The 15,419-nt window shown below is 35.5% G+C and overlaps 1 protein-coding gene and 1 non-coding gene across 2 annotated transcripts; both read right to left on the bottom strand.

Annotated features, from left to right (window-relative positions):
* Positions 1–1,307: 1,307 nt before the first annotated feature.
* LOC112742496 (probable zinc transporter 10) lies at positions 1,308–1,715 on the bottom strand. Its single transcript, XM_025791736.1, has one exon. It carries the CDS (start codon positions 1,713–1,715, stop codon positions 1,308–1,310), a length of 408 nt encoding a protein of 135 aa, XP_025647521.1.
* A 2,321-nt stretch (positions 1,716–4,036) lies between these two features.
* Positions 4,037–4,142, bottom strand: LOC112746199 (small nucleolar RNA R71). The gene has a single exon (XR_003174094.1). It is a non-coding gene; the product is annotated as a small nucleolar RNA R71 (small nucleolar RNA).
* Between the last annotated feature and the right edge of the window lie 11,277 nt (positions 4,143–15,419).

The following is a 15,419-nucleotide window of genomic DNA, read 5'->3' on the forward strand; positions in this document are numbered from 1 at the left end:
CAAAATTTTATAATTACGCGTGGTTTAATTTGACAAAATATGGGTCTTTGAGACCAAGGTAATCGCAAAGACGTGGGATGTTCACCATGGAGAACAAAGTCCTCTGCAGTCAAGGAAGGGTCATGGGTTGTGAGAACCTGAGAAAAAGGAGAAAGTTAGATCGTGAAAAGAAAGAAACATTCTGCTAGTCTGTCCTTGTGGTCTATAAATAAGAGAAGTTTAGAAGAAATCAGGGACTTCAATCTGAACACTTCACCATCACACAAACCTTTGCAAATTTTCAATCACGCTGACGCAACGAAAGACAATGGAGTGTAACTGTGTAAGTGCATGTGAGTGTCTAGAATCCACTACTTTTAATTTATTTCCTTTATTTTCCTTTTAATTTATTATTTTATTTTTCTTTGAGAATTTTTTTTTTTTTCAAGTATTTTGTTTTCTTTCAATTTCAATTTTACTCTCTTATTTATTTAAAGCTTTCAATTATGTTACTTATTTTCTTTTATTACAATTTTTTATATTATTTGCCACAGTTTAATATCATTGAGCATTTTATACACTTTTTGACACAAACACTAAGTAAATCCCAGGTCGAGTCCACTCTTTTTTCGAGGAATTGTATCTACTCTCCAAACTAAGATCTTAATACAAGTTTAATTCGATACCTTGTCGAGATTACCAAAAATCAAATGAAACAACTACCATATTCTTTTTTTTATAAGAACTCCATATTTTAACATTTATATTAGTAATAAACTAATAATAAGCTATATAGTTATATATCTAAGTTCTAATAAGCTACACTTTGAACAGAAAAAGCTAAATAATTATAAGTAGATTAATTAAAGCTAGTACAACAATTAATCAGCAACATACAACATTCTAGAAATATTGCCACTTCCATTTCATTTTATTTATGCAAACATAAACATGAAATAGTTAACGTTGAGACTATTTCTTGTGAATGCATCACATTAAATTAAATGAAACACAAGCTCCCAATTTTTAAGAAAACAAATGATTTAGCTTCATCTAACACATTATTACATTAAAAATTACAGAAATCATGGCACAACAAACATATATGATTAAGCATTATTTTTTGTTTGAGACTAGTTAAACATCTCTCAATCTTAAACATTACAATATTACAAACTCACTTATAATACACGCAGACATAAATACATAACATTTTTAAAATTTCTATCCACTATTTGGTCTCAATAATTTCGAATCTAGATATGATTACTCATGAAACAAATGAATTTCCATGACGCAGGGTCTAGACCACATATGATTAAGCATTATTAATTCCATTTTGTCATGACAGACATGCCAGCAACACCCAGAAAGACAGCAACGTAAGACTTGAATTGGAGCTTAATGTTGTTCTGTAACCTTGGACTCATGAAATCAGTAGAGAGAAGGTCAACCAATGCCATATAGATTAAAAGCCCAGCTGATGAAGCATTAAGCATACTAACTGTGATTAGGGCACTTGGGTTGTTCTCTTTGTAGATTCTGGACAATCCAATTCCTAATGCGATTCCAAATGGAGTTGTAATCGAGAACAACAGCACTAACACCATCCTCTTTAACAACTTGTATTGGACCTGAAGAATGCAACCGCCAAGACCCATGCCTTTAAACATTTGATGGAAGCAAAGGGCCACTATAAGGCCTTTTATGGAACATGTGTTATTTGAAGCACCCATGGACAGGCCTATCGGGCTATCACTACTGAATGAACAATAATTCCAAGTTCTAGCACCTGCACCCCAATGCACTCAAACAAACATTTTTTTTTATTTTTTATGGTTAATAAATCACAAAAACAATAGTCAATAAAATAATAAGGCACCGGAGGCCTAGTGATGCGTGAGCATCTTTTCTATCTTTTCCTAGTGAATTTGCATTCAATTTGTTGAGTTTAATCAAGAATTAATTATCTTTTAGCCACTATGGATACTACTTTGAGTCGTGTGCAATTATATTTATTTTAGGTAGCATTTAGCTGGATTTGATGGAGTTTCTGCAGAAAAAGAGAAGAAGGCGAATGATGCTGTTAACCCTGACCTCTCTGCACTCAAACCTGAATAACTCGAGCTACAGAAGTCTAATGGACTTGCTTCTAGTGGCATTGGAAAGCTAACTTTCAGAGCTTTCCAACAATATGTAATAGTCCATACTTCTTTTCCAAGGAACGCTGCCAAGACTGTGCCTATCTTGAGATTTCTCAAGTTAGGCGCAAGACATTAACAATAACATACAACAATTGCCTTCAATCCAAGTAAGGCGCAATAAATCTTCAAGTTAGGCGCAGCACATGAGAGCAACACACTCTTTCTCACTGCATCCCTCAAGTAAGGCGTGGCTTGTTGCCAAGTTAGGCGTGGTCCTTAGTAAAGTTTAGTGGTCCCCGCGTTTACAAGGCTCGCGCGGATTGTTTTATTGGTTCTAATTAAACTTTAATTTTTATTTTAAAATAGGAAAAGATATTATTTAGTTTTAGAAATTATAATTTAAATCAATTAGGATTAGATATAAAGGAAAAAAGAATCAGCCCTTTGGATTCTCTTCTTCTCTTCTACCTCATTCGGCAATTTACAGTTTTACAGAATCCTAGATATCTCTGAATCCTTAAATGTTTCTCCATATATTATTCATAACTTATTTACTGATTGCTTTCTGATATTCCAAATTTACTGTTTGATGCAATTGAGACCCAAACACTATTTTCTGTTTGTCTGACTAAGCCAATCACTCAATCATTGTTGCTTGATCCATCAATCCTCGTGGGATCGACCCTCACTCACCTGAGGTATTACTTGGTATGACTCGGTGTACTTGCCGGTTAGTTTGTGGACTTTAAATTCTGCACCAAGTTTTTGGCGCCGTTGTCGGGGATTGATTGTGATTGGCAACTACTCGTTGTTTGATTGCTTAAATTAGATATTTTTTTTAATTTGCTTAATGTTAGTATTATTAATTTTTATTTTTCAACTTTTTTCTTTATTATTTTTTGCTTTGCTTTTCGTTTCCCATCCTCCTATCCCCTGTTTTAATTTTACTTCCTTTAACTTTTGAATTTTCTTCAAAACCTTCGTCTGTTTTTTTATTTATTTTCTTTTTTTATTTTTATTTTCTTTTATTTTCATTCTGTTTCTTTCCATTAATTTTTATTTTTATATATTTTATTAGTTTTATTTTATTTCTGTCTTTAAATTCCAAAACATAAAAAAATTGCATCATATATTTATTTCTCTTTAATTTTTGAAATTAAGTTTGGTGTTACCTAGTTAATTTTATTTCAATTTCTTGTTTAATTTACTCATTAATTTTTTGAAATTTTCAGCCTAAGTTCAGTAATCCTGTTCGATTTTTTCTGTTTTAATTAGTAAGTACTTTATTTTATTTCTTTACACAGGTTACCTCACTGGGAATTTTCTACACTCTGACGTAGAGAATCCCATCTTTTCTTGTCTTTTGTTTGTTTATGAGCAGGAACAGGGACAAAGAACCTCTGTTAGACTTTGATCATGAACCTGAAAGGACTTTGAGGTGGCGTTTGCAACAAGCAAGACTTTACAAGGCTGCAGAGTCCACTATGGATCATAATATGCTGTTAATGCCAATGTGGCAAATCCGAATGGGAATGAGCAACCTAGAGGAGTGCTTGGCTCTTACACTACTCCTAATGCAGATCTTTATGGAAAAAGTATTGTGGTGCCTCCTATAGCTGCAAACAACTTTGAACTAAAGCCACAGCTAGTTACTCTTGTGCAACAGAATTGTCAATATCATGGACTCCCTCAAGAAGATCCAAATCAGTTTATTTCTGATTTTCTCCAGATTTGTGACACTGTGAAGACTAATGGAGTGAATCTTGAGGTATACAAACTCATGCTCTTCCCATTTGCTGTGAGGGATAGAGCAAAGCTGTGGTTAGATTGTCAATCCAAGGAGAGTCTAGATACTTGGAAAAAGGTTGTCACTTGATTTCTGACTAAATTTTTCCCACCTCAAAAGCTGACTAAGCTAAGGGTGGAGGTTCAGACTTTCAGACAGAAAGAGGGTGAGACCCTTTATGAAGCTTGGGAGAGATTCAAGCTACTGACTAGGTAATGCCCTCCGGACATGTTCTCTAGATGGACTCAGCTGGATATCTTTTATGAGGGTTTATGTGAAATGTCCAAGATGCGCTTGGATAATTCTGCAGGTGGTTCTTTGCATATGAAGAAGACATCAGGGGAGACTATTGAGCTTATTGAGTTGGTTGCTAACAACCAATACTTATATTCCTCCAACAGGAATCCTTTGCACTCTGAGACCTCTCAGAAGAAAGGCGTGTTGGAAGTGGAAGCTGTTAATGCTCTTATTGTTCAGAACAAGCTTATGTCTCAGCAAATAAATCTACTTACTCAACAGTTGAGTGGAATGCAAGTTTCAGCTGTCAACACTCAGAACGCACCTCAAGAGGTCCCTTATGACATGACAGGTAATTTTGTGCAAAATGATAATTATGATTATGCTCAATCCTCTTATGAACAGGTCAATTACATGGGGAGTGGTCCTAGAAATTCCAATAATGATTCCTATTCTAAGACCTACAATCAGAGGTAGAGAAATCATCCAAATTTTGGGTGGAGAGAGCAACCTCAGAAGCCACAAAATTTTAATAATAATTCTCAGGGTGGTTTTCAACAGAATAATTTTAATAACCACTAGTTTCAGTCATCTCAGCAAGCAACTTCTCAGCCCCAGCAGAACAATAATTTAGAAGCAATATTGGCAAGTTTTAGACAGGAAACCAGAGCATCAATCAAGAACTTGGAGATTCAGATGGGTCAATTAGCCACAAAAGTTAATGAAATTGATCAGAGGATCACTAATAGTCTTCCTGGTAACACAATTTCAAATCCAAAAGAGGAATGCAAGGCTATCACTTTGATAAGTGGACAAGTGGCAAGTACGGAAGTACAAGTTAATGAGGAGCCGGTTGAAAAGGAAGCTCCAGAGGAGAAGAAGGAAGAAGTAGAGCACATCCCTCCAAAGCGTGCGGACAACCCATTTCCAGACTCTCTTGACACTTATCCTAAATTGCCAAAGGCTCCCGAGTACAAGCCTAAAATTTCATATCCTCTGAAACTTCAAAAAGAGACCAAGGACAAGCAGTTTTCAAAGTTCTTGGAAGTCTTCAGAAAGTTGCAAATCAATATTCCTTTTGCTCAGGTTTTAGAGCAGATGCCTCTCTATGTCAAGTGCATGAAGGAGCTATTGTCAAAGAAGAAACCTTTAAAGGGAGATGAGATAGTGGTCCTGACTAAGGAATGTAGTACCATTATTCAGAATCACTTGCCAAGGAAGATGCCAGATCTAGGGAGATTTCAAATTTCATGCACCATTGGGGGCACAACCTTTGAGAAAGCATTATGTGATCTGGGAGCAAGCATAAATCTAATGCCCTTATCTGTGATAAAGAAGCTGCAAATCCAAGAGGCACAACCTACAAGGATAGCATTACAAATGGCAGACAAATCTCTAAAGCCTGCATATGGATTAGTGGAGAATATCTTAGTCAAAGTGGGTAAGTTCTTCCTTCCAGCAGATTTTGTGATTCTTGACACGGGGGAGGATGAGAATGCCTCTATAATTCTAGGAAGGCCATTCCTAGCTACAGGAAGAGCTCTAATTGATGTAGAAGTGGGTGGATTAGTTCTTAGAGTGCATAATGAGCAACTGGTCTCATGTCTTCAAAGATATGCATACAACAGGCAACGAGAAGAAGTGCATGCAGACTGAGCTTATTACTCCAAACCTTCAAGAACCCCCTGATGATGCACAGCAGAATCTGCAGCTCAAACCTCCTTTAGTGACAATCAATAAAATTCCTCCTGACATCAAACCTAAGTTTGGTGTCAGGAATGCATCATCCACCAAGGAGGAGGGTCCTAAAAAGAAAGTACCCAGAGGATGGAGAAACAAAAAGATTCCTACTGAAGGTTTCTTCCCAGGAATGAAGGTGGTATTGACTAGCAATCCAGTGTTGACTTATACAGTAAACCGAATCCTCTCTCTGGAGCATATTGAGCTGATTTATGGAGACACAAGAAAGAAGTTCAAAGTGAGGGGTGAAGAGCTGAGCCCCTATGATCCTCCTCCTTAGAGGAGCTGACCGTCAAGCTAGTGATGGTAAAGAAGCGCTTGCCGGGAGACAACCCGATATTTTCGTATCCTTTAGTTTGATTTCTGTTGGTTTAATTTTGTTATTTATTTAGTTTTAGTTGAGCTTTTACTATTTTTCCTTTGTTTTATGTGTGTTTGGATCATGCAGAGTCATTGATACAGAAACAGGTTCTTGAATACAGAGTTTCAAACACCTGAAAGGATATTGATTCAGATTTAGGTGACGCCTAACTTGAAAATCTCAAGTCAGGCGCCACATGCTGCGTACAAGGAGGCATCACTCTCGAGGGGCCAGGGTTGGCGCCTAACTTGAAGTTTCTCAAGTTAGGCGCCACAAGACGCGTACAAGGAGGATTTTTCTCTGCCTAGTCCACGCCTAACTTGAGCATTTTCAAGTTAGGCGCAAGCTATGAAGACTCAAGGCAAGTTAGACGCCACAAAGAATCAAGTAAGGCGCCAGGGTCATTAATACCTTCGGGAGGTTCAAGTTAGGTGCAATATCCCTTCCCTCATTGAAGTTGGACGCAAGGCTTAGCAATTCTTCAAGTTAGGCGCACATCAATTCAAGTTAGGCGCAGCCTAATGCCCTACCCCCTTCACCAATGCAGTCAACATTAACACCCATTCCAATACCTTAACCAAATCACCAAATTTTGCACCAAATCCTTCTCAATCAATTCTAAAATTTGATTCCCATCACCACTTCCTGATTCCACTTTCTTTTATTCAATTCATAAAATCCCCTTTGGCCAAATAATAAATCTATATATATATATATGATCATACTCCCCTATATTTATATATATGTCCCCCTATATATATATATATATATATATATATATATATATATATATATATATATATATATATATATATATATATATATATATATATATTCCTACATATATACTCCCCCCCGCCTCCTTCTATAACATATATATATAACCCCCCCCACCAACGTAACCCCTTCCCCCCCTCTCTTATATATATATATATATATATACCTCGAAAAGAAAAATACATAAATAAATCAATAAATAAACAAAAAAATAATAAAAAAAAATTAAATAGTTATATATAACAAAAATATACAAAAAATAAAATAAAATAAAGTAAAATACAAAAAAAAACCTCTATATATTTCAATTATTTTAACATCTCTTGTCCTTTTATCATTTTATTCTTCTTTTGCAATAATATTTGTTGTTACTCCTTTATACGTTTTTTTATGTTCTTCCCTGTTTTCAGTTTTTCTTTACTTGAGGACAAGCAAATTTTTAAGTTTGGTGTTGTCGCTTCACTTGTGGCTTTTCTGTTTATTTTAATAACACCAAAGGGAGGCGAATCATCTTCACGAAGGAACACAGTCTGAAGAATGAGACTGCCACTAGGATAACTGAGGTGGTTCAGTTCCTTTCATTCTATATTTTTTTCCGTTCTTATTATGTTATATTCCTGTTTTCTACTGTTTTACTTGAATGTCTGCATGATCTTCTGTTATTTCAATTCCTAGGTTCTAGTTTATTTTGCTATTTTTATTCTGTTATTTGTTTTATAATTCTGAAAAGTGTCTCATGTATTGCTCATTGAGCTTGAATCCAAAAGAAAAAAATGTATTGCATGAGAAATAGAGTTTATAACAAAGAATAGTCGGATTTACTTAAATGTGGTGGTATTCTTTGTGATTCTGAATGCATGACATAAACTGTGCATATTTGAATTTGAATCAAAGGATGTTGATGTATAAGAAACATGAATTTAGAGAACTATTATGAATCCACTGAAGTTATTGAAAGCTTAATCCTTGAAGCAAAAGAAACAGCAAAAGAAAAATAAAAGCAAGGTCCAAGGCTCTGAGCATCAATGACTAGGGAGGTTAGATATGATTAAAAGCTCAAAGAGTTGTTTCCCTAGTCATATGCTTGTGGTGTTTTTGTGTCAAGTAAGCCTTGAGACAGAATACTTAGAGTCGAGACCAAGTGCATTTAGCAAAGTATGCCAAAGGCTTTGAACACCACTGTCTGGGAGTAGCTGAAAGAAAATCAGAACTTCAAGAAAGTTCCCCAGTTTAGTGCTTATGGTGTTTTTGTATCAAGTAAAACTTGAGACAAAACATTTAAAGTCACGGCTAGGTTCAAGGTGCAAAGCACCAAGGAAAAGAGAATTAAAAGGATATCTGCTGTGTTCAAGGATTAAACTGAGGTATAAAGATTAGAGAACTCATAATATGATCCGGATTCTAATTCCGAATGACATTGACATTCCTCTGATTCAAAGGAGAGTGAGATGCCAGAACTGTTCAGAATTGCAAGAGATAAACCACACTTTAAGGAGAGACATGAGCATAACTGAACTCTCACTTCTCATGCAAATTCACATCTTAACTTTGTATTAGTTTTGGTTGCTTGAGGACAAGCAACAATTTAAGTTTGGTGTTGTGATGCGTGAGCATCTTTTCTATCTTTTCCTAGTGAATTTGCATTCAATTTGTTGAGTTTAATCAAGAATTAATTATCTTTTAGCCACTATGGATGCTACTTTGAGTCGTGTGCAATTCTATTTATTTTAGGTAGCATTCGGCTGGATTTGATGGAGTTTCCGCAGAAAAAGAGAAGAAGGCGAATGATGCTGTGAACCCTAACCTCTCAGCACTCAAACCTGAATAACTTGAGCTACAGAAGTCTAATGGATGTGCTTCTAGTGGTGTTGGAAAGCTAACTTCCAGGGCTTTCCAACGATATATAATAGTCCATACTTCTTCTCCAAGAAACGCTGCCAAGGCTACGCCTAACTTGAGATTTCTCAAGTTAGGCACAAGACATTAACAATAACATACAACAATTGCCTTCAATCCAAGTAACGCGCAATAAATCTTCAAGTTATGCGCAGCACATGAGAGCAACACACTCTTTCTCACTGCATCCCTCAAGTAAGGCGTGGCTTGTTGCCAAGTTAGGCGTGGTCCTTAGTAAAGTTTAGTGGTCCCCGCATTTACAAGGCTCGCGCAGATTGTTTGATTGGTTCTGATTAAACTTTAATTTTTATTTTAAAATAGAAAAAGATATTATTTAGTTTTAGAAATGATAATTTACATTAATTAGGATTAGATATAAAAGAGAAAAAGAATCAGCCCTTCGGATTCTCTTCTGCTCTTCTACCTCATTCGGCAATTTACAGTTTTACAAAATCCTACATATCTTTGAAGCCTTAACTGTTTCTCCATATATTCTTCATCAGGCCTGCTACACATACAAGCAAAAAGGCCCTACAAGTCATACAAGCTCCCAGCCCATGCTCCTTGTACACGCGCACTGAATTACATTGAATGGAGCGTAACATTCACGCGCTCTACTCAACACTCGCGCTTCGCGAAAACCGCTCCTTAATGGCGCACTCTTCCACTTCTCCAAGCCATTCGAAGAAAACATAAACATTCCATTTTCGAGCAATATTGCAAATGGCAGAGATAGCAATGGTCGCGAAGATTCGAACTCTCTATCAACACAACATAGAACTCTCGATCAAGAATCTCTAGAAAAAACAAAGTTATAATACTCAAGGTACGTTACGTTACTATTTTACTCATCCTGTATATTTTCCACATTTCAAAATCGAAGAACTAGGTTTTACTGTTCTTCTACGTTGTTGTAGGTTTTACTGTTCTTCTTGTTCTATGTCTCATTTTACAGTTTATAATGTTCTACTTGTTCTAGGTTTTACTGTTATTATTGGTTCTAGGTTACACTATTCTTCTTAGTTCTTCTAGGTGTTACTGTTCTTGTTGTTCTAGTTCTTCTGATAACTGATTTTTGGGGGTATATTCTGTAGTTTGGTGGGTCTATATGGAGTAATTTGTTGGGTGTATATGGCATAATTTGTTGGGTGTATATTTCTGAACTGATATACTGTAATAGTCAGCAGTTGCAAATGTTCTTATATTTGCTTGTCCATGGGTGTATATTGCTTGACCTTGTAATGTTGCTTGACCTTGTATATTAATGCATGTTTGAGTGATATCTGACTGATATATATGGGTGTATCTGACTCATATCTATGGGTGTATCTGACTGATATATATGGGTGTATCTGACTCATATCTATGGGTGTATCTTACTGATATTTATGGGTGTATTTTTCATTTCAGAAAAAATGGCAGCGAGAAACCAAGATGGAAAAAAATGTAAGAACAAATATATGTCTTAGATGAAATCAGTTTTATATAATAGAAATATATCTGACTATAATTTTGCTTTGTTTACAGCAAACCAAAGACCTTAAGTGTGCAACACATTTGTTAAGTGAGAAATTCAGAAACATGAGTGAGAAGAAGAAAACGATTGTTAGGGATTTGGAATTCGGTGGCTTGATGCACATCCCGCCACTAAGGGTGAATCACCAAATATTAAGAGAATTGGCTAACTCTTTCAAATTAGGGGAGAACAGACTGGAAACCGGCTACGGTTCTTTTAAAATAAGACCAAAAACAATAGGTGCTGCGCTTGGCATCAACGCATCAGGTAACTTGCTAAAAATTATAGGTGTATATGAGCCATATTCAGCTGTATTTCAATTGATGCTTAGGTGTGTTTGAACTGATTTTCATACTATGTTGTTTTCCTTTTTGTAGGAGATCTATTTCCTCAGAAAGTCAATTATAAGAATCTTTCTGAAGATGAAAAAGAAATTTTTAGAAGATTCTAGGGTAAGACCCTCAAAAATCTTACAGATGAGATGATGGATATTGGCGTTGGTAACGAACAGGATCGCCTAATGTTCAAGAGGATTTTCATCCTCTATATACAGATGGCGTTTCTTTTACCAACGACAATAAACAAAATCTCACATGTGCACCTGGCCCCAATTTTTGAGATAGACACCATAACAGAGCGGAACTGGGGAGGACATGTTTTGAGTTTTATCATCAAGGGCATAATCGATTACAATCTGAAAAAGAAAAAGGCAATTGATGGATGCCTTTTTGCCCTGATGATAATTTACTTTCATCTTTCAAAAAATAAAGACAAGAAGAGGGCAGAAAGACCTCCAGAATCTTGGATTGCCAACTGGAGTAAGGAGCAGTTAGTCAAAAGAATGAGGGCGGAATTAGAGAAAAATATGGTAAGTGAACATAATATGTTGGGTGTATTTTATTTACCTGAATGTTGCTAACTAAAATTTCTAATGTTTCAGGGGATTGTAAAGATGGCGGAAACAAGAGAAAAAATGAAAAAAATAGAGAAAAAAGAAAAAAATAAGAAATAAACAAAAAAACAAAAAAAGGAAGGCAAGTTCAACATCATCATTGGAGACAGAAACAATTGATAGTGACAATTCTACCTCTGAGTCTGAGACTTAAGAAGACTCAAAGGATTCACCAAGAAAACAACCCAGCAAAAAAGCCAAAAAGTAGGTAACATACTTGGGTGTATTTTCTTTATCAAATTGGGTGTATTTTCTTTATCAAGTTGGGTTTATTTTGTTAATCAAGTTGGGTGTATTTTTTTCATCAAGATTATATTTGTTAACATGTTCTTTTATGAATGTACTGTCAGATCTGAAATAGGAAGTGAAGATCTAGATGAATTGTTAAGGGAAAACAATGAAAATTCTGCTACACAGGGGTATGTCTTGTTGGGGTGTATATTTCATATGTTAGGGTGTTTTCTTTGCTAATAATTGTTTCTTGTTTTGTAGGGAGAAGGAAGCTGACCTGCGATCGATGGAAGGCCATTATGTCTCATCTGAAACATAAGAAGCTTTATTTGATAAAATCTTGTTATCATGATTTAACAGTATGGTATTTTGTCTGAATAACATGAACTCTGTTTAGAATATCGGACGTAAACTTGGGAAGTGATGATCCTTCCTCTCAAGGACACATAGAACAAAGTAGCGTAAACAAACCGGCAGAGAGTATGTAATTTCTCTTTCAAATAACCGTTACTTTTGTCCTTTTATTACCTTCTACTTCTAATTTTGTATATATTTTTTTAGAAAAAAAGCCCTTTATTATTTTATTCGAGAAAAAAAAGGCAGGAAAAAAAAGCAAAAACTGCAAGTATGTAAGTTCTCAAAAAACAAAGCCTGTCTTTCTTTTGAATTGTTCAGGTGTATTTTTTACTTTCTTAGGGTGTATTTTAGGTTGAGTCTAGTTGAAGAGTCAGCCAGTGAGCCGGCTGATTCGAATATGATGGTTGTGAGGGATGAGACACCGTCCGAAGGACTTGCAATGTGAGTTTTTCAAGAATATTTCAACCTTATAACCTTTTTATTTTCAAAGGCATTGTTAACCTTTTATTTTTCTTCTTGTTTAGAGTTCCTATTCAAGTTTGTCTACCACTGTCTCAAACAACCACTGTGCCGGAAATTGAAGAAACACCTGAGACAGAATATGAACCAACCCCTCTGCTACAAATTGAAGGAACTACAAAAACGTAAGAAATAGTCTTGGGTGTATATTTGGTTACAGTTTGAGTGTATATTGGGTTACAGTTTGGGTGTATATTGCCCCTGAATAGTTTTTTTGCATCATGATTAATTTTATGTGTCGTGCAGCACTCCTGAACCCCCCTCCCCCAACAACTTGAAGAAAGCACACCCACGCTTCCCCCAGCTCCATCTAAAATGTAAGTTCATTAGAGTAAAATCAATGTTTTGGTTATCATCCGTATATTCTTATTCTTATAATATGTTATACATGATCACGCAGTAATCCAGCCCCAGAAGATGCTGCTGCGCTGATGATGATGGCACGGACAGCGTCGTATGTTCCTAAAATAGATCCGATGCCATTATTCAGCCTTGGCTTCACTGATTCCAGCCAAGAAGAAACAACAACGCAGGAGGGAGCGTCAACGCAAGATGAACACAGGGCAAAAACTCTAGAAATTCCAAAACTGCTAGAACAATTAGAGGATCTAGTACATAAAATTGCAAGTGGTGGGGTGACAAAAAAAGAAAAAAGTCCGCATATTCCAAAGGAGAGTAGGGCAGAGAGTTTCAAGAAGTTTGAAACTCCTGTCAAGACGAATTTAAATACTTCTGACATGAAACAGAAATGCTACCACTGGGCTATACGAGTGAAGACCTACGCAGATGGGCTAACTGATGAGTTTGACAACGTCTGCAGACTCCGAGCCCAAGATATATACACTCTGTCAAAACTCCACCTTGCATCACTCGCGCCTAAAACGCATATAGAAGCTGAGGTAATATTACAACAACATTAATGTTTTTATCACCAAAATTAACTATAATCGTGATTGATGTAAAATTGATTTCGGCATATTTTTCTAGATTGTCTCTGCCATGTGCTTCATCGTAAACCATCAAAATATTCAAAGGTTTCAAGAAGAAGTATACTGTCTCCCCCCTGATATTGTGGTAAGGGTTGCTTCAACGAACTTTGGGTGTATTTTCTGTATTCCTTAGGGTGTATTTTTTTTCTTATATTGGGTGTATTCTGTTTATTCATTTGGGTGTATTTTCTGTGTTTAATTGGGTGTTAGTTGTTTATTCATTTGGGTGTATTTTCTGGATTTGTTTGGGTGTATTTTCTGTATTTATTTGGTTGTTCACAATTTTTGCAGAACATGGCCCTTGCAAATCATCCACAAGGGGTATTCTTACAGCCTAAAAACAATAAGCCATTCAGGGTGGAAGACTACCCAATGTTTATACCCTTCCTGGACCTTCAAAAATTAAAATCACAACGTTATGTAAGTTTTCATTTCTAAAACTATTTATTACCATTTTTTACTTATGTGCCAAATAAACTAAAACAATGTTCAATCTGAACATATTTCAAATATTTGTACCTATTTTCCATTCACAACATTGGTGGTTATGGTTCGCTGATACAAGAAAGAGGAAATTTTATATAGTCGATCCATTACACACGAAATCTCCTTCCAATGAGAGAACTGCGCTGAATACATTTGTTGTAAGTTGGTTTTGTGTTCTGTATATATATATATATATATATATATATATATATAGTTGGGTGTATTTCTGTTTAATATAAGCTATAACTATTAACTCCTTTGGGTGTATCCCTTTATTGAGATTATTCATGTATTACTAATTTGTTTTGTGTTTTAAGGGATACATAATTTCACGAATTAAAGTATATGCTGGGGGGCACCTCTAAAATCAATGGACAAGGACAGGGAAATTGTAGCACCATACCTTCACATCTCGGGCCAAAAGACAAGGTATAAATCTTTCACTCTAAAAATTAAACTTTCTTATATGTAATTTGTAATTTATTTTTCTGTTTTTAGCTATGACTGTGCTATCTACGTAATGAAGTGGCTTGAGATATTTGAGCCCGTAAACATTAAAAGGCGGAAGTATGAGTGGGACAATTGGACCCAGGTAGATATGTTTAAAACTAAATAACTCTGTATTACATTACTCAATTAACATGGTTGATTAAACAGAATATTCTTTTTTACTGTAGGACGAGGTGGACCACTTTAGAGTAGAATATGCTTCCCGGATTCTATTCCATGACATGAATCTAGACAAAGCTGAAGCCATTAGGGGAAGTAATGCAATAAGACTGTCCAAGCCATCCTCGTTGTTATTGAGTCCATATTGTCCGATAGATTCTGAGGATGTTGACACTGCTTAATGTAAATGTTATATAGTCCTGTAACAAATTGAACACATGCTGTAAAAATTTTCCAATTATAATCCAGTTTATGGTAAAATTTCTTTCAATAATTAAACTCTGTCTGATGTATTCAAAATGTATGAATTACAGGTACTATAATATGAAGGAAAATATCAAACCAAATATACACCCATAACCTGCCATTTTTTACACCCAAAGAAAGTTGAATATACACCCAAAAATCTATCCCCCTGATGCTTTATCCCTAAAACCCTGAACCATAAACACTTAATACCATCCATATGCAAACTGTATTTTATAACATAAAACCCTTAAAATGTTGTAAAAAAAAAAAACAAACAGTATTTTATAACATAAAAATAAGGTTCTGAAGTATATATATGTATATATATGTAAAATGTGAAATACAAGAAAATTCAGAAATACACCCAAACGAATAGTGCTTTTACACCCATATTCTGTAACTATACACCCAAAGAGTTATCCACTGCTGCTGGTACCCTGAACTGATAATTCATAACACGTGCTTGATATTGGCTGGAATTTAAATGCACCACTGATGCAGCATCAAAGAGGTTTAACTGAATATACCAAA

The sequence above is a fragment of the Arachis hypogaea genome, chromosome 14, assembly GCF_003086295.3.
Source record: "Arachis hypogaea cultivar Tifrunner chromosome 14, arahy.Tifrunner.gnm2.J5K5, whole genome shotgun sequence".
Classification (NCBI taxonomy): Eukaryota; Viridiplantae; Streptophyta; class Magnoliopsida; order Fabales; family Fabaceae; genus Arachis; species Arachis hypogaea.